Source organism: Mytilus edulis, chromosome 7 (assembly GCF_963676685.1).
Source record: "Mytilus edulis chromosome 7, xbMytEdul2.2, whole genome shotgun sequence".
In the NCBI taxonomy this organism is placed as follows: domain Eukaryota; kingdom Metazoa; phylum Mollusca; class Bivalvia; order Mytilida; family Mytilidae; genus Mytilus; species Mytilus edulis.
In genome coordinates this window covers 82,222,425-82,243,756 of record NC_092350.1, presented here as the reverse complement: position 1 = coordinate 82,243,756, position 21,332 = coordinate 82,222,425, and the positions used below count along the sequence as shown (strand labels likewise).

Below are 21,332 nucleotides of genomic sequence, written 5' to 3'. Positions count from 1 at the left end.
ATATATCTGTAATTAGGGGCTGAAGGGTCATAGCAGTCCATTCCATAATTTAAAATATCCATTTCATTATTCAAAATGGGCTAACATGTTTAACCCCGTCACATTATTTATGTACATGTATGTGTCTGTCCCAAGTCAGGAACCTGTAATTTAGTGGTTGTCGTTTGTTTATGTGTTACATATTTGTTTTTCGTTCAGTATTTTACATAAATAAGGCCGTTAGTTTTCTCGTTTGAATTGTTTTACAATGTCTTATCGGGGCCTTAAATAGCTGACTATGCGGTATGGGCTTTGCTCATTGTTGAAGGCCGTACGGTGACCTACAGTTGTTAATGTCTGTGTCATTTTGGTCTTTTGTGGATATTGTTCTCATTGGCAATCATACCACATCTTCTTTTTTATATTTCCTCATTTTTACGCATGTTGTTGCATTTAGGTCCTCCGTAAACCCTCTTATGGTCATTGTGAATCAAAATATAGCTATAGTGTCACAGTCAAATTTTTTTTATATTTATTTCACTATTCACCGCTTCGATTTGAATAATGAAACATAAACCATTTCATTATTCATCATTCATTTTTTAATATTGAATAGTGAATAGTGAACTATGAATAATGGACGTACTTCAGCGCGGTTCATATATGATATATGGGTAGGCCCAAATTGAATACTAACTTTTTTGCAATCTTTATAATGTTCATGTCGTGTTTTTGATACTTTTCGTATTTCATCGAGCACCCATAATATTTCATAATTGAAGGATGGCTAAAATATAGAAATAAGAAATATATTGTTTATTTTCAAATACCACAAATATCTGCCAAAGACCAAACGACGGTAAATTAAACAAACAAGTTGATAGACGGCCTTCAACAATGAGCAAAAGCCATAAAATGTAATAAATTGTTAGACAATTCAAACGAAGATCACCAACAGCCTTCGGTATGTTATGATAAAACATGATAAGACAGAAAGCAAAAAATCAGGTCCCTGAAAATTTGATTTTACCCTGAACACAGACTTTAATTTTACATGTGACAGAATCACGTTGTTTCATACTTCGTGCTTACGAAAATAGACACATGCATGGCCCAGAGGCGGATTTAGAGGTTTTTTTTTTAAGTTGGCAGCCCCCCCCAATTTTTGGTAAAACAAAAATGGTTGGTCAAACAGGGAATTGCCGCGGCATGATTGCAGCGTACCCCTCTTCGGCAGTCAGTGATCCTCACCCTTATGAACATTTCTTAATCCGCCACTGCATGCATGGCAAATCAGAAAATAAAAGTCAGGAATAAAAGACCAGTTTAAAAATCTTTGTTTTCTACTAACCCTGTCTATATTTTTAAAAAAATATTTAAGATTACATCTTATTTGAAAACTATTTACTAGTAGGTTTGTTTGAAATTGGTGAGAGAAAACAATGTTGCAGGGAGAATAAAGATTTTCATTGAACTTTATATTTCACTCTAAGTCATAAGCCCTGATTTTACACATAATTTACAGTTTTATCTCAGCATGTTATCAGTAATCTGTTACATATATAAACTTTGTGGTCACACTTTCTCTATGGTTCACTAATTGTAACCAGATGTATGTTGACTAAGTAAACCTCAATGTTAAACTGTTTTTATCAGAAATTGTTTTGTATAATTGGTATGTCCCTGTCCTTCCACAGGTTTCATTGTATTTTCTGCTCTCTCTGGTCAAAAATATGATGATTTTGAAAAAAAAATCTGGGACTATTAGACCCCGTTTACACTGACAAATAAGATCGATCTTATCGAACGCGGCCCTTGTCTTTCAAATTTAAGATCGATTCAAATAAAGATCGATTCAGTTTCGTTGCCAGTGTAAACAGGGTCTTATACTAATAGTATAATAGTCCAGATAACATTTATAATAAGAAAAAAATACAAGATTGATAATGAAAAAACGAATATTTATTTTCTATTCCTTGTATTTCTTAATCTAATTTAATTTAATAAAATGTATGGAAAAAAAAATTCTAGATAAATTTCTCATTAACTTAATGACTTCCTATTTTTTAAAACTATTGTTGAAGTGAATTCAGGAAAAAACAAAGATGTACCATAAACAATTATTCCAGCATCGACAAAGGATCTGATATATATATATATTTTCGTGCGTAAAAATTAACTCTTAAGTAGGCACGAGGTATGCATTGCCCTGCCTGTCTAGTTTGTTTAAATGATCAAACAAACTTTCAATTCCAAGTGTAATACGTAGCTGTAATTAATAGAAAACAAAAACTAACAGATCTTGGAAAAAGGGGGAGGGCTAAACAAAAATATTGTCCTTGATCTATGGATTCATTTTTTATTTATTTTAAATTTTAGATATTGATTGAACTTAAACATACTTTGGAGTAAAGTAGTTTTGACATTTTAGCTACCATTTATTTTACTTAAACTGCGTAGTCCTTGGGACTTTTCTGCGTGACAATTTCTTTCTGGCTTACGGTAATTCATCTTCTTAAATATTTTGTTTTCTTGGGAAAAAAGTTCTCCCTTGATATCTTTAGCAAAGGTTTTAGGTCCAAAGTTGCATTCACTTTCTCCTGATTATAATTTTGATAGACACCCTTGACCCTAAACAAGAAAATCTGGAATAGGTGCAAAATGAAGACTTGCTGACAAGAAACCTGTATTTGAAAGACAATCTACTGTAACATTTTTTTGCAAGTGTTTGAACGGTTTATTCAATTTCATTTCGTTTTGAATATTTTATAAGTTAATATAAACTATACGAAGATTTCAATTAAACAATTTGTTTAACTTTAAAAATCATCAGAATTAATTAATCTATAAGTAAATTTGATAATTTCCAAGCTGGAAACGTTACAAGGTTTAAAGAAAATCCATAAAATAGGGTAACAAGAATTCTGATGATTTGTGACCATAACGAATCACCTTCACAATGTTATTCTATGAAACCCTACTATAGAAAATTCTAAAAGGTTCTATACGGAACTAGATACATGTACTAGCTTTTGATCATAAACAAGGTTCTATCCAAGTTTGGCAGAAATCAATGACAGTTTGAGAAGGTTATTATCATTTTTAAACCTTTTACCACAGAATGAATATTTGTGGAGGCCGCAACCAACTACGACGGAATGTAGGATGGCTATGTATCGCTTTTGCGACAAAAGTTGCAGGCTCGACAAAAAGGGAGAAATATTAAAAACAAGAAAAATATCTGAAAAAACTGAAGAAAATAAAACATAGTAAATTAACTAACATGCGATACAAAATTTCAAGAAATTCCATCAAGTAATATGGGAGAATATTACAGCACACACAACTATATAAATCGAGATATAAATGTTGAAAAATAAACTTTGAAGTCCAAAGAGAATTTGAGCAAACTGGATTTTATGACAATATGCACATGACTTTGTTTCATTTTAAGATAACAAATCCATATTTATTTAAGTACAAATGCAGTAACAGCAACACATGATTTTCAAAAACTTGAAAAACATGAACTTGTTTCAGCTACCTGTATTTACCTATCTGGTTAATTAGTATGATTGTTTTGATAAGCATTCCTTTTTGTTGTAATAACTACTTGCACCTTTTTTTTGGCATTTCTAAAGATATCTTACATATGTCTTCCTATGCAAGTCAATAAAGGCATATTGCCAAATTCCATTTCTACAAAAACTGAGGTAAATATGTCATTTGATAAATAACATGGTGTAGCTTTTGGTGTCATTTCAACGTCGCACACGCCCTTGTCAAAATCAATTTTATCAAAAGATAAACGAAAAATATTAATTACACCCCAAATGACTATCCCCCTTTCTCCCCCATAACAGTACAATGTATTTATCAATTTCTTCTTTTCCAGCCTGCCCATTAATGCTTGACAATATCTGAACCTATGTCATTCTCTTTTTAAAAGTGTGTAATATTTGCTGCTGTGCAAAACAATTAAAATTGCAATACAACATAATCCCTTTGCAGTTGACATAGAATAAATTAAAGTTTAATTATAAATATTTTAATATATTTCTTTTTCTATATCAACTTCTGATATCAAACTTTCACATAGAATCGATTCTAAATTGGCTAGATTTGATTTAGTCAATTCTATACATAGAACAGTATTAAGAACTCTTTATCTTAAATGTAAATAAGTCTTATTAATAATAATATATACATATTGTGAAGCCAAGGTGGTCGAGTGGTATATATAAATATATAAATATATACAACTCGTCTAAACATCAACCTAACAATGTTAGATCTGTAACTTTGCTTTCGAAAATTTTTTGTTCTTCCCTCGCCGGCGTTCGATTAAAACTGACGAGGAAAGGTAACACACGGGCGCTGAAAGCTTTATTATTGTGAAGCCCAGGTGGTCTTGTGGTCTAGCGGGACGGCTACAGTGCAGGCGATTTGGTGCCACGATATGTCAGTAGCATGGGTTCGAATCCCGGCGAACCCATGCTACTGAGATATCGTGGCACTAAATCGCCTGCACTGTAACCGGCGCGCTAGATCACACGAACACATGGGCTTCATAAAAATGAAGCTTTCGCTGGCCGGGTGTTACCTTTCCTCGCCAGTTTTAATCTAGAATCGTTCTACAGTACATACTATAAAAGGCATGAAGATGTTATTTTTACAGATCAGCTATTATCTATATATATAGTGAAGGATCCTACAAATTAATGTAAGATACAGTCACAGAAATAATTATATTTACAAGTACGTCTGAACCAGTGACAATTTTACAACAGATGTATCTACAGTGATGGTGATACATGACTGTGTACATTCTGTATATACAACTCGTCTAAACATCAACCCAATAATGTAAGATCTGTAAATTTGCTTTCGCAATTGTTCTGTTCTTGTTATATATATATATATATATATATATATAGGGCAGAACAAAAAAAAAAAAATGCGAGAGTAAATTTACAGATCTAACAGTTCTACCTATAACAGTTTAATACAGTTCTATCTAAAACTGGTTCTGACAGTTCTACTTAGAACAGTTTTTGGGGTAGAACTGTTCTAGGTAGAACTGTTCTAGGAGAGTTTACAACAGCTCTATGACAGATTATTCTGACAATTCTAACGAGAGATCAGAAGTTATATCCACTGTATGATTCCAAAAGAAGGTCCTGCATTTATTGTTCCCCTTCTTTTTTTTTTTTAAATCAGGTCGTCATTTTGCATTTTTTTTTTGAATGACTCAGAGGACATAAGAGAAAAAGGTAAGCACGTGTAACCTGCCCCAAACGTTAGATTGTGTTTACGATAGAAACAAAAAGAAAAAAAGCTGTTTACTAAATAAAACAGAATAAAAAGGGTGGGTTACCCCAACCTTGATATCCTTTTCCCAGTCTAGGCGTATCAGTGCATGTTCATAGATCTCCGCTGTAGAAAAACATCTTCCTATATCTATTTGAAATACATCCAATTTGGGGTCCTCATTGCGGTCTGCTTTTATATCATTTCGATTTCTTTCAGAAACAAATAAAATACAGAATTGTGAAACATATAAAATTCAACTTTTGAACATGTTCAGTTCAATATAACTACATATGTACAGTCATTTTAAAAATGAATTATCTTAATTTACTTGTCATAGTGTTTCTGAAAAACTAATGCGCGTCAATGTAATTACGCAAACGTAAAAAAAAAACCAAGAAGTAATTGTAACAGGATGCTGTTACGAAGTCTCCCAAACAAAGCTCCCATAACTCACCATTCCTATGGTACCATCCATTTACAAGTATTCAAACAGGAGGGGGTGGTGGTGAACACTAGGGACTTTACCTACATTTCATTAGATTTGTTTTATCGTCCCATACAAGAATATATATGGTTATGGGGTGGGGATCTCAATCATTTAAAAGTTGTGGGGTGGGGTTGACCCCATGGACTCTCCCTATATTTCATTTGATGTGCTTTATTCTTCCATTCAAGAATATATATGGTTTAGGGGTGGGGATCTTGACCGTTTACAAGTTTTCTATCAAGATGGGGGTGGGGTGACTCTCTAGGGACTTCCCTTTTATTTCATTTCATTTGTTTTATTGACCCCTACAATAATATAGATGGTTTAAGGGATGAGGATCTGGACTGTTTACAAGATAATACCACATTCTCAAATTGAACAGGGTGGGGATGACCCCAGGTACTTCCCTATAATTTCATTTGATTTGTTTTATCCTCAAATTCAAGAATGTATATGGTTTAGGGGTGGGGATCTGGACCGTTTACAAGTTCTCAAACAAGAGGGGGTGGGGTGACTCCCTAGGGACTTCTCTTTTATTTCATTGCATTTGTTTTATTGTCCCCTACAATAATATAGATGGTTAAGGGATGGGGATCTGGGCCGTTTACTAGTTAATAGCACGTTCTCAAATTGAATGGGGTGGGGGTGACCCCCCATGACATTCCCATTAGTTTTATTTCATTTGTTTTATTGTCCCATTCAAGAATATATATGGTTTAGGGGTGGGGATCTGAATGGTTTACAAAATAATAGCATATTCTCAAATTGAAAGGTGTGGGGGTGACCCCATGGACTTCCCTTTTCTTACATTTGATTTGTTTTATTGTCCTCTATAAGAATATATATGGTTTAGGGGTGGGGATCTGGACCGTTTACAAGATAATAGCACATTCTCAAATTGAATGGGGTGGGGTGACCCCCGGGACTTCCTTTTAGGGGTGGGTATCTGGGTCGTTTACAAGATAATAGCATATTCTCAAATTGAAGGGGGTGGGGATGACCCCCATGGGACTTGCCCTATGTTTTATGCAATTTGTTTTATTGTCCTTTGAGCATTTCTGAAGACTGCATGTGTCTATCACTTATAGTTTTCAAGTTATATTCTTTTGAAAATTTTAGAAAATAGAATCCTATGCCTTTCCCTTCTTTCTGCCCCCCAAAATACCCCTAAATAGAACCCAATGCACAAACGAACAATAAATTGCTCATCTAGACATATAAGTCTAACATTCTATGAAACCCTAAGTTAATCTGACAAGCGATTTGGAGAAACGCTGAGGACAAGTTCATTTTTAAAGTGGCGGAAGAAGAGGAAGAAGGAGAAGAAGAAGAGGAAGAAGAAGAATAATAAAAATAATAAGAACTGAGCAAAAACAATAAGTCTCCAAACTTTGTTTGGGAGACTTAATAATCACAAAATGCGCGCAAATGAAATGCGTCCGCATAACTTTCACTTACGGAAAAGCGATTTATGTTGTACAAACGGGTATCATTATTTGCGAAAGAGTCGTTAGCAAAATACGACGACTGGGAAAAAAAATCCCGTTTACTTCGTGAATATTGTGAAATTTGCGCCAAAACAGCTTTTACTTTTTTTTTAGTGTGCCCTTTTATACTAGTATGCGGCACATTTGGTTATTTTTTTTTTAAAGAATTATCCACCCATCTGTAAAACTGTGTTGAATATATTAAAAAGAAAGACAAATTTTAAAATGTATAATCTTAAATCTTTACGCTTTTCCGATGTAATGGGAGATAACTTATTTTTAAAATTAATATTTTCCTCTGAAACAGATATGATTTGACACATTCCCCATTTCCATTCTCAATTTTATGATTGTTGACAAAAAGAGTTACATCCCATCATAAATATTATCAAAAAAGTAATACGATATTTAAAAAATATCTGACAAAGTGCACTGTATAGAAGTAAATTTCGTATATATATGATTATTATAAATATCAAATGAAAGAAAAATGTCAAAATGTCAAAATATATTTAGTTTATAATAAGGGGGATAATCAAAACTGCTTGTTTCTAAAAATATATTCTATTTGTGTTGTTGATATGTACATATGTACTTCGATAAATACATGTTGTTTAAACTATTCATAACTGAATTATTCCTTATAAAAGACGATAAAAATCAATCAATGAAATTTAGCCATTATCCAAGCTCTTGTTATTTGTTGTGTTTTGTATTTTCTGTTACTGGGATAAAAGATAACCAGAACGTCCATGGAAATCTGACGAAGACCTTTACTTACTTGAAAATCTCTAAAGGTTTGGGGGATTTTCAAGATTTAAATATTGATTTACGTAATGTGTAAATATTTTTTCAACGAAAGTTTCTTTTTTCTTCTTCTTCCTTTTGAACAATTATAATAAGCCCGATCGTAAAGTCGTCTTGTTTTCTTAATAACGTTTTCGCTCCATTTTATTTTGTACAACATGTATTCATATGACAGTAGTGAAGCCTTGTTGACCCTTAAGAAGAAGAATTACTTCATCATTGAAATTAAACAAGAAACATAATATAAAAAAGAAGATGTGGTATGATTGCCAATGAGACAACTATCCATAAAAGACCAAAATGATACAGACATTAACAACTATAGGTCACCGTTCGGCCTTCAACAATGAGCAAAGCCCATACCGCATAGTCGGCTATAAATGGCCCCGTTAAAACAATGTAAAACACGTTACCAAAACTGGCATTAAATTTCAAATTTACCGAACAAAAATTGATCCGTATAAACTTGTTATTTAATCTAAATTAAATTTCAGTTAAATCGTTTGATATTAGTAGTTTCGATAAAAAATAAACGTATACCAAAACTGGCATTAAATTTCAAATTTACCGAACAAAAATTGATCAGTATAAACTTGTTATTTAATCTAAATTAAATTTCAGTTAAATCGTCTGATATTAGTAGTTTTGATAAAAAATAAACGTATGTTTAAACGAAAAATTTAACGGTGATAAACTAGATTTAAACCTTTTAAATAACAAATTTAAACTGCTATTATTTTTCAAATAAATAACAAGTTTAATAACCCATAAATCGGAATTAAACTTAAGAAAATAAGAAATTTAAAAAAATTATTAAACTTTCATAAACTACTAAAATAATTCTTCATAAATCAGACCTTAAATTCAAAACTAGAAATTTAATTTATGAATAAACTTTGTAAACGTATCATTTCATGCAGTGATTTGCACCCCTATTTTTTTTCAAAGGTCAAATTATAGGGCTGTGCGGTATATTTTCAATGTTTATATACCCTGAACTTCTCAGAGTTTAAACTAACACTAATTTTCTTAACTACCCCTACCTCGAATGAAAGGTTGCCACAGATCGCAATGTAAACAATATGCACATGTAAATGTACTGGTAACATTCCCAAGTTATGTCTCTGTGAGATGGAACACATATAGCATAACTGGGAATTGAATGTTCAAGATCTCCCAAAAAGAGGCGTGTTTTGAGAAACGGTTGTATTTACAAAGTGCAACATATAACATCTTCTAGGGAAAATCAATCATACTGAAGGTTGGTCAGAAGGAAACCAATTGCAAACAATACAATTCTTAAATGAGAGTGATGACCATACAGGAGCCTTTAAACAAGAACTGTTCAACATCGGCTCGTCGCTACTGGTTATCGTGCGAAAAGACCATTTCTTGGACCTTTGCCTACGAACAGACACACAGCTGTCCGTATCTAATAGCCAAAGTTGGAAATTAGCATCTTGGAGGAAGATCCATTGTTCAAATGGCGTTCAGTTTATCTTTCTTGACCCGATTGTAGCCCAAATTTGAACCATATTGAGCGTATATGGGACACTTTTAGGCGTTAAGTGCACGAAAGGACACCCCAGTTGAAACACGTCATGAAATAAACAATACCATTTATCAGGAATGGTTTCTACTTCCTTAGCAACAAATTAGTCGACTTATGGCAGGAATCAGAAGACGTTAATATGCGGTTATCCGTTTGAATGGAGGCTGCGCACAAAGTACAACTCTTTGGCGTATAACGATTAACCATGATGTGATCAATCATCTAATGAATAATTTTGAAATGTCTGACATTTTAAATTTCGACTACAGTAAACGTTGTAAAATGCGTTTTTAAAAAAAACCACTTCATTTTGTTATAAAAATTTTGGTTGGATTAAACATTTTTTTTCATGCATTTTTTGTTCGTTTTAATGCCAATGTTTTCATTAACTACGTTTCAATATTTTTTTACAAATATTTTATCATATTTCATCCAAAATAAGAGGCTGGTTTTTCAAGTTTTAAAAAATCAAGGTGTTGCAATACTTTTTTCCATGTGTAAATTACCAATTCCCATAATAGTATCATAAGACCGAGAGGGTTGGTAACTTTTTAATCCAATATAATTCAATTATTTTCCGTGATCGTACACACTTTGAATGAGATTCACCAGGCTGCTTATTTACTACTTCTAAAGGTCGAACTGTTAAATCTTTAATTGGATGATTGTGCTTCTTAATGTGTTGATAAATGATACTTTTGAATTATTGGGTCTTTTAAAACGGTACAGGTGTTATTTCGTGCGTTTAGATAAATATCGTCTAGCTTCACCTACGTACTGAATACCGCATCCCGGTTTGATTCATGTGAGTAAATAATATTACTGTTTGTTTTTCAAGTTATATCAGTATCAAAATTTAGAGAAAATGTGTGAACATTAAACGTGGACCTTACCGTATTGTTGGTAGAAAGACGGGGACATGTAAGTCATTTTCGCCATGACGTTTATCGAAAGAAGGGTTACCACGATTTTTATTGTTAAACATGTTAGCGATGGTAGTAATACATGTAGTAGATAAGCGATTTTGACGATTGGGTCGTGTAGATACACTTTCAACGCTTTTGGTTTTTATTTATTTTTTTCCATTTCTAAACTTCATATTTGTTTTTTGTGTGTGGATTTTAATAGAAAGGAGCAAAGATTTGCGTTCAGAATATGAACCAGCATACAATAAATTATATTATGTAAAATGATAAACCTGTTCGGCCAAAGATGTCAAATGCTATCCGTCATAACTTACCAGACAAAATATAGCAACAAACTAGTGCTAATTGTCCCACTGACTTTTATATGTCTGTTCTTGAATTATTTTCCTTTATTAGGCGAGTTTGAGCATGGTTTTCTAATAAATATTGTTTTATCTAAAGTTAATCCACTACCCAATTTAACGAAGGGCTGAGACTATGATATAGAGACAAAATGTAATAGATGAACGAGAGATGGTGTAGACACTACACTATACAAGCTCAATCAGGATTTGTAGAATGAAGCTACTGGAACATAAAACAATATGTCAATGCAGCGTTCAATTGTCAGAAATATCTGATATTGATAATTATGTTAACAATACTTTTTGATATTTTTAAAACAAATCTTTCATGACACAAGACATATTTAAAAATTTGAACCATTAATTGAATTGAGTAGATATCCTTACTTTATATTTATAATTGTTTGGAGGTTGTAGTAATGAAATGTTGAAAAATAGTTTCAACCTTGTCTCCTGCGTTGAGGTATCACTATTCCTTAGAAAATTAGAATATAGATGTCTATATATATGTATATCACTAGAATGTCTTGTTACAATTGATTGTTTTCTTGCATTCTTATGTTACTATTGACATAATCAGAATAAACGTTTACATACCGAACGATGTCATGGGTACTGTATCTCGGAAAATAGATGAATCGGTTTTTGTAATCATAGTCCATGGCGTACACAACGTCGCTCTGCTCCACAAGTACTGCCAAATTGCGTGTATCAATATCAAACTCTATAATTGCAGTGTTGGTTGAAAACAAAATGTTTCCTGTGAAAGCTGAAAAATAACACGAATACTCATAAAAATCTATACTACAAAAACCTTGACTACTTTAACTTTTATTTAAATATATAATGTACGTCATATATTTGCTATTTTAACAGGGCTAATCTTGTATCCCATATAGTTTTTGATTTTTAAAATGTAAAAACTATCGATATCGTTCAACATTTTGCAGTTTATCTTTGACCACTCAAAATAGGAAACATTGGTGAGGAGCATATGCATTTGTACAGTGCACATACACATGTATGCTGTTACAAGACTTGATAATAACAAATTCTCATCATAAGTATTTAACTCAAAAGGTGTGTTGGCTCAATGTTGACATGTATATCTGTATATATATATTTTTGTTTTAATAGTGATTAATATAATACACAACATTGACTGCTGTAACACTTTTTTCACATCTATAGACATCATGTCTGTTTGATTTGTTCACACATCGTTGTCAAAATAATGGACAAATTAATACGACTGTCATACAAGTGAGAGGTTTAGCAAGTTAGAACATCAGTTTTAATCCACTATTTTCAAGTCAGAAATATGACAGTTGTGGTTCATTTGTTTGATTTGTTTGAATTTCTGATTTTGCCATCTGATTGCGCACTTTCCGGTACGAATTTTCTCCGGAATTTAGTATTTCTGTGATTTTACTTTTTAATACATATCGTTTTTAAAATATCGAGATAAAACGGGGATATACACGTTTAGGGTCAAGTTTGTGACCCTGTGATGCTCTCTTTAAATCTATTTATACCATGACCTTGCTTTAATTTCTAATTATATTCATCTAAAAAAGTTTAAATACAGAATGTTACTTTGAATGCAGACAAAACGGCAAACAACTACTGTAAAAATATTATTCTAACTGAGGACAGTCATTTTTTGAGCTTTTATCGTGCAGTTCGTTATGTTAACTTATACAGAAAGGTTGCTTTTACTTATTTTAAGACATTAATATCTTGTTGACCATTTATAGATGTGGAAGAAATGTTGTTGTTTTGTTTTAAAGACTTGGCAATTATTGACTTGCTGTTTGAAACAGTTGTGCTGCATTCGAAATTTTGTAAGCAAACATATGTGCTGAATTGGAGACTGCGTAAACGAAAATATGTGCGCCACTCGAAATTGAGTAAACGAAGAAAGCAAATTACTATGATATGTTTTTCGTTAATATTTTGTACCTAAATTAGGCCGTTAGTTTTTTCGTTTGAATCGTTTTACATTTGTCATTGCGGGGCCTTTTATAGCTAGTTATACAGTATAGGCTTTGCTCATTGTTAGAAGCTGTAGGGTGACCTATATATGTTAATGTCTGTGTTGTGCTTGGTTTATTGTGGAGAGTTGTCTCATTGGCAATCACATCATATATTCTGTTTTATAAGTAATGACTTAATGTTCATAAGGCAGTCTTCCTTACTCTGATTGATCGCTTAACATTTACCATGTTCTTAGTTGTGGTTTTTACATGATATGTAGCATATCAAAACCTTACGGGAACATATCATCTAGTAAAGTATATGTTTGGAAAGATGCAGTGTACGGTAAAAATTTAGGCAAACAGTAAATCACAGAAAAAGGTAAAATGTTACCATAACAAATTATTTTACAAAAAAAGTAGGGTGAAATGTATTCTTTATGTTAGATGAGCTCAGATATAATTCGCTATGAAAATGGTATAATAATTTTATAAATACTTGAAAAGGGTACAAAATGTGGAGCTATTATTGGTTTATGAGTTTGAATGTCTCTCGGGTATATGTCGCCCCTCTCTTGGAAGTGTTTCAGAGTTTTAAGATTCAATGAAGCAAAGGAAACTAGTAATCTCACCAAAAAAAAAACTCCCAGGAAAATTCAAAAAGGAAAGTGGTCAATCAAATGGTTAAATCAAAAGCTAAATACATCAAACAAATGGACAATAAATGGTATACCCCGACTTGGAGAAAATTGTAGAATAAACCTAGTTTTAAAGCTAGACAAACCTCTCGCTTTTATATGGGTCCCATGAAATTACATTATAGTAATGATAACTTTTCACCAATATTCGACACCACTCCATGTGCTAAATAAAGATACTACAATAATGTATATGATAATTCACAGGACCACCTTACATGAACGTATTGCAACGTTCCGAAAATTTTATGGCGTGTTTTTTATCTTTTAACTTTAAACAAAGAATTATCAGTAATATGTTTTTTTGGGACGACATCTACTTCAAAAAATTGACGTTATAGAGAGGATTGCCCATTTTGTTATATCTTTTTAAAAAACAATCATCAGTTTCTACTTTTATGGCCATACGTTTACTTTTGTCACTATACGTGGATATATCGAATCGAATGCTAAGTGCACTTGGAAGTCCTTATTTATAAGATAATTGTACAAAGAAAAAAGACATGTTTAAAATAATTTGAATAATATCGCTTGTGCGCTCTTAAAGAGAAAAACATCCTGTTAAAGAGATGTTCAAAAGATATTTTTCTTTTTTCTACCTTTTGTTTGAAGTAATCAAAACTATAAAAGAAAAGATTAACCAATCAGAAGAAAGTAGTAAATTTCTAAAAGAAAGAGGATTCCGAATGAATTTACTGACTCATTTTCTACAAACATTGTTAAGAATCTATGTTTATTGTTACGAAAGGTGCAGCTACGATATGACCACATATACACGCACAGGAAAATATAAAACAGTATACATATTCCATTTTTTAAATAATGAATCGGGGAGTCAAACTGTCAACAATGACCCATCTGATCACTAACTCATTTACATCATTAATTTCACTTGTGTGTAGGCATTTGATTTCCTAAGCTATAAGTTAATATATGTTAGTATAATTAGAAAAGGAGCCTCCAAGTACCTTATGATCAGAACTTTATTGTCGAAATCCGCATCTGGTGTAGAAAAAACTGGTACCGTTAATGTTATTACTTTAATTATCAGTTCGTTATACATCTTTTTTATGTGTTGAAGTATTGACATGTTTTTGTTTTTTAATAAAATAGTACAACAACAAAAATACAAAACTCCCAGCAAAATTCCAAAAGAAAAGTCCTTTAGCAAATGGCAAAATAAAAAGCTCAAACACATCAAACACATCAAACGAATGGAAATTAACTGTCGTATTTCAAACTTTGTCATATAGTTTCTCAAGTATTCAAGCATAACTATATGGTTGTCAAATAAATTAGTAGTTGTCACTGTATCAATGCGCATACTCATTTTGATAAGGGTTTTATTTGATAATGAGGTAACTGTATGCGTGCAATACAGAAAAATATAATAATCTCATGAATGAAAGGGAATTAGTAATTCACTTACGTTCAATTACGATTATACCATATAGTATACATATCCCTTATATTGATATGAAAACAAGAAAACAGTAATTGTCCACACATAAAGGTAATTTTATAACATTAACTGCTAACGTCTTGAGAAAATACATCTTTGATTGATAATGATTTTTCAAAGTCCTATGACTTAATATAAAAAAAAATTGATACGTTCAGGAATACGACATCACTTAAACTAACAGTAAGTTTCGGACATATCCTTAATTTGAAATGGACTGAACATTTTATGTCATATTTCAATTTGAATTATCCCTCGTAGCCATGACAAACGATACCTTCAAATACATTTTGTTTATAAGCTCTGCTTTACTATTACATTTATGATTATAAAAAAGAAGATGTGGTATGATTGCCAATGAAACAACTGTCCACAAGAGACCAAAATGACACAGACATTAACAACTATAGGTTACCGTACGGCCTTCAACAACGAGATAAACCCGTACCGCATAGTCAGCTATAAAAGCCCCGGTATGACAATGTAAAACAATTCAAACGACAAAACTAACGGCCTTATTTAAATTACAAAAAAATGAACGAAAACCAAATATGTAACACATAAAAAAACGACAACCACTGAATTACAGGCTCCTGACTTGGGACAGGCACATACATAAATAATGCGGCAGGGTTAAACATGTTAGCGGGATCTCAACCCTCCCCTTACCTGGGACAGTGGTGTAACAGTACAACATAAGAACGAACTATCATAAAATTGACTGTCGGAATAAATGATTAGGCCGCTAAATTTGCTTGCTGGTATTCAATTTTGTATTGACAAATACAAAAATGTCCATGCAATGTAACAACGCAGAAGTTCATAGTGTTATTTATTTAATAAGGAATTATTATAATATAGCTGTTATGTAGCTTCCGTACATTATGGATTTGATTGGGTCTACGTCACTAGTAAAACTGCATTTTGCATAGTAAAATTTCCTTGAACAACTGAAGCTCATGAACTTCAGGACTCTCATTCATTAATTTCAGATATTTGAAACTTTTAAATATCTGTACAAAGATGATACATTAGTTTATTGATTTTCGAATTATCTAAATTGACCTGTTTACACAAAAATAATTGAAAATTCTCAATAAAATATTCTTGAACTCACTAAGGGAATATTCCAAGTGAATCGACAAGGTACAAAATGTAGGTGTGTCTTAAAATGTATGGTTCATCCTGTCATCAAACTCTTACGCAGTCAAAATGTAGCGATTGGGAGTGTGACATGGTCGGTACTTTACAATTCGTAGAAATAAACATGTTATGATGTTACTTAAGAAGAAATATCTGTCATAATTTGTCCCATATTTCAATCATTTACTTTGTTTGCATTTGTGTTTCTTTTTTCACGTTTAACAATGTTTAAAGAAAAGTTCTAAATGTAATTATACATAACATCTGTTATATGTTTCGTCTACATAATTCTATCTTTTCCATACTGATATTCTCGTCAATCATTACTATTTCATTGCATTTCATACATTTGAATTAAAAGTTTTCTACGAACAAATGAAAGAAGTTGAGTACGGTTTCTGCTCCAATTGTTAACTTCCCATTTATCAGTAGTTACAATTAATATACTTACAAAACATAGCAATTCTTTAAAATGTGCCTACGTATAGGGTAACACTTGTCTATAAAACGAAAAATGGAGAATGTCATATGTTGGCCCTCTGATTTTGAATGTAAAAATTAGTATGAATCTTTTATTTAATAAAATCGGTCAGGTGTTCATTATACATGCATGTGTTGGACATTGAGGTATGCTTTTTGGAATCGGGTTTATATATTTTCAAAAGGTCTTCAACATGTTCAAGGTTATTGTATATTACAAACAACACCAAAAAACCTCTTTTCAAATCGACGTTTTATTTCCGTTTTAAATTAGTTATAGTTTTAAACAAAAAAATATGTTTCACTGCAATACGTATTTGTGTATGTTGATGTTTTTGTTCGCTTCAACTTGTGTTCTTAAAAAAAAAACCATGGAGACTTTTCATTTTAAACTGGAAAAGTATATTTCGACATGGCAATATGGACAATAAAGAAAATCGTAAGCTAGACAAGCGCCCATACATCAGATTTTCGCGATGTTTCAGAAGATCCAACTCTTTGATTTAACATAGTAAATATCATTTACTAATTTCTTCGATAGGCATATCAGCACATCATCTAGAATGGTTAACAGAAACGTTATTTGATACAACATTCGTATCAAGAAATCATCGTTTGACTGAAAACCCTACAGAAACGTAGCAAAACGGCCTCACTAATTTCTCAAGTTCGTAATAAGAACATTTTGAGTGTCGAAAAAAACCCACAGTTCATGTGAATTATGAACGGGCATGCTTATTTCTCTTTTAAACAACACTGTGCTAATATTGAAATCTTTTAAATTTATCTATACTTAGGGCAGACTTATGGATGAACAAACTATACCTAAGGTAAATCCACATGTATTGCACCCTACTTGCATATCATATGCCGTGTTCGCAGGTTTTTTAAGCCAAATCTTGTATACCTATAGATGTGATGCAAAACAAAAAAAAGTTTATGCATTATAGCTCGACAAAATGTACAAATTCATTTTGAAATCCAATTCTGCAATTTTTTATAATTGCTCTTGACGCATTGAGATCAATTTAAAACGTAACGACAAACAAATTTATACGTTACGGCTGAATGTTTTTATTGTAACTTGAACACTCAAAATTCGGATAATATTGCTTTTAAATGCAGTTTTGAGGTAGGTGTATGTTTTTCACCTATGGAAAAAGATGGAGTTATGAGTAGGAAATATAAAGTTTAAAATATGTACTGCTTTCTTGTATTTTCGTTATGACAGGCCGGAACTAGTGGTTCTATGCCTTCACTGCAAACACTGTAAGGAAAACAACGGGAAATTGCAACTTTTAACATGTCTAATCTTTCATCATACTTGAAAATATGCATATTTTACTATAAAAGTGCCAAATATAAAAAAAAATGAGTCTGCCAGAGAAAAACGAATATTTTAGACACCATAAACCCATAATCTCTTCGATATTTGTGACTCAATAAAACAATTAAGATTTGTTTCACAGGAAGTTAAATTGACTGTGAAAATTGTATGTTATTATAATTTACTTATGTTTCATTCCTTGTATTCTCTAAAAAAAATCTTTGACGATATTTGTTTTCTAGAATCGACATATGCTAACATGTCCCTAAACTATTTTGAAATTTCTACCGTTGAAGATAACCAATGAGAAATACAACTTGATGACAGGAATGCAGTTATGATACGTTTTATAATCATACAGATAAGTACAGCATACACGACACATTATAATAATAAGATATTAAATTACCCAATTATGGTGCCTAAAATTTGAGCTATACTATAAAATGAAAATGTATCTAAGCCAAGCGCAGATAAAAAAAATATTTGTTTAGAGTGATTTAAGTTGTTAATTTGTATACACATTTCTTTCAAGTTGATATAAAGCCCCACAGTGGAAAAACTATTGTTGATGTATGTAGCAACAATTGTATATAGAAACCTTCCCGAATTATTCATTGTTTATTCAATTCAATATTTTTAAGAAATTTGTGATAAACCTTTTTTATGTTCAAGTATATGTCAACACAATTAACTCATAATTATAATAACCATTTGAAATTGTAGAAGTAAATATATTTTTACACACACATTTGACACCACTACTTGCGTATAAATAAACACAATGCATGTCTGTGTTTTGATTATTTATGATCACCTTTAAATAATGTTATACATCGTTTCCTACACTGCATGGTATGTCTTCTCTTTATTAACATTGAACAACTAAGTGCTATTTTTTACTACATTTAAAAGAAACTCGGTTAAATCAAGGATCGGATTTCGCAAATATCACTGTATGTGTATTTAGATAACCTTCTCACCTACTATACTGGTTAACTATGTATTCATCTTGATAATGAAATATTTTACGACATTTAAAAGAAATTCGGTTAAGTCTAGGATTGGATTTCGCAAATTTAACTGTATGTGTATTTAGATAACCTTCTCACATACTACACCGGTTAACTATGTATTTATCTTTATAATAAAACAGTCTCGTATAATGTTGGTAAACAAGACAATGTAATAGGCCCGAGACAACTTTTTTGTACATAAATCAACGGTTCACTATTGTGTTATTATATCTAAATGCATGTACTATGATAAGTCAGTATGATCGGTGTGAGGGTCATCAGTATTAAGATGTTGAAAAAATACGAGTACTGTAGCATTTTTTTTCATTTCTAAACGAAATTTGGATTGAATGAAACAAGCAAATGGAATGAATAAGACAAGTAACGAAAACGAAAAAGGGGAGTGTTGGGTAGTTCAGTAGATGTATTCTTGTTCAAAATTCAAAGACAAATTAAAAACCAATTGTTCAGAGAACAATTGAAGGTCTTTCCACACAACAGAAATTTTGAGAAGAAGATAGTTTCTCCCTACTGATGCGATAAATCACACTGTTTTCAAAAATATATGGTTTCTATACACTTGTGTATGTAGAACGGGTCATAATTGGCCACTTCCGGTTTGACGGAAGTCATTTCTAGTCTTGTGTGGTAAGTTTATGTATCTATATGACAAAATATATTGATTCTGAGTTCTTTAACATGAAAAAATTGCAAAAAAGGCTACTTCCGGTTTTTAAGGTCACTTCCGGTTTGTTACGAAGGAGATGCACTCACTTGATAAACAGTGAATAGGGAGATAACTCTTACAAAGAAAAGTGTTCAGCTTAGCAGGGTGAAATTTAAAAGGGTATAAATTGTGCGACACTTTATCAGAAATATCTAAGCGACATATGCGAAACAAAAATTTCGAGATGTGGCGGAAAAAAATTTAATAATAATCAGAACAAATAAAATAGGTCTTTCCACAGAAAAGTGGAAAGTCCTAATAAATAAAACAAAAATAACGCCTAACAAATCAGATCAAAACAAACCGATCCAAACTTATCACGCAATGTTATATCTTGATTTCAAATGTCAAGCCCTTTTGGTTAATGTTTAAAACTATAAATGTCTGATTGTGTGCCCGCACACTGATTCAGTATCTAATGTCATTATCATCGTCGTGAACTTAAAATATATATTTTGACTTTTTTTAAATTCCATCATTTTTTGTAAACATTCAAAATATTATCTCTAGTTACAACACTCTTCATTCTCGTTACCTATACATGTTTGCGTTATTTATTTGTTATTAATGATGTCCTCCCAAAAAAGATATAAACATCTAAAGGACTTATACAAAACATTGTAAGACTTCACTGGAAGTTCCATTTTGTAAAGTCGTACCTTTATAAGCACCTATTAAAACAAGTACATTTAATTACATATTACATCCATTTAATATTTCATGTAATTTTATCCATTTGATATTTACATTCAAGATTCCTTTATATAAAATAAAAACAGGCTGTATGATTGATAATGAGACTATCAACTAGAGTCAACATGATGGATCTCACAATGACGTTTTTTTTGAAAATTTGAATATTTTTTTGCGACAATAATACAGTACACAAGAATACTTACACGATGTCAATTTTTGGCAATGCAGTAAAACACACAAACACAACAAAATTTGTACTTCCATTTAAGTCAGAGCTAGGCTTGTATCATCCTTAATTTGATTGAATATGTAAACTGAAATCTTCAGGTATTAATATAAACGAAACAATGTGTTTAGTTAAGCGAATCTTTATCATGGGTGTATGTTTACCGGCATATTACATATCACTGGGATATTATATGTACAAATAGCGTATTAAGGACCTTATTGACACGTACGCAATCCTGCAAAAAAAGATTAAACAAGTATTGGGGAAGAGAACATGTCAATTAATTTCTTCATGATTTAATTTCCAATATCTGTAATACCAAAATATAAATACAAATATACATAGTGACTGTATTATTGTATTCTCCTTTTTTAGCGACACACACCATTGTTGTAGGCAAAGAACTGCTACCGTTTTTGGAAACTTGTTTTTTTTTACTGCTACCGTTTTGGGGAACTTGGATATTTTGAGAAACTCTTGAGCAAATTATTCATCTGACATTTGAAGTAACAGTGTTAGTTTCCTTTATAACATATTTTTTGAAGTCATTGCTGGAGGCACTGTTAGTCGACTCAGGATATCATCAAATAAGAAATCCGTGCCTCTGTACTGAAATGATTTATAATAACTATCTCGTTAAATTATCCGTCGATGAATTGTCGATATTAAAAAAAACAGTAGTG

At 31.7% G+C, this 21,332-nt stretch overlaps 1 protein-coding gene across 1 annotated transcript in view; it reads right to left on the bottom strand.

Annotated features, from left to right (window-relative positions):
* The window catches only part of LOC139482399 (very low-density lipoprotein receptor-like), a 110,406-nt gene extending 89,596 nt beyond the window's left edge, over nt 1–20,810 (bottom strand). Inside the window, exons 1-2 of the mRNA XM_071266305.1 lie at nt 20,624–20,810; nt 11,493–11,664 (exon numbers count right to left, since the gene is read on the bottom strand). Coding sequence (XP_071122406.1) covers nt 11,493–11,664; nt 20,624–20,684 — 233 coding nt within the window. The 5' untranslated portion in view covers nt 20,685–20,810. The remainder of the gene's footprint in view (nt 1–11,492; nt 11,665–20,623) is intronic.
* Nucleotides 20,811–21,332: the final 522 nt, after the last annotated feature.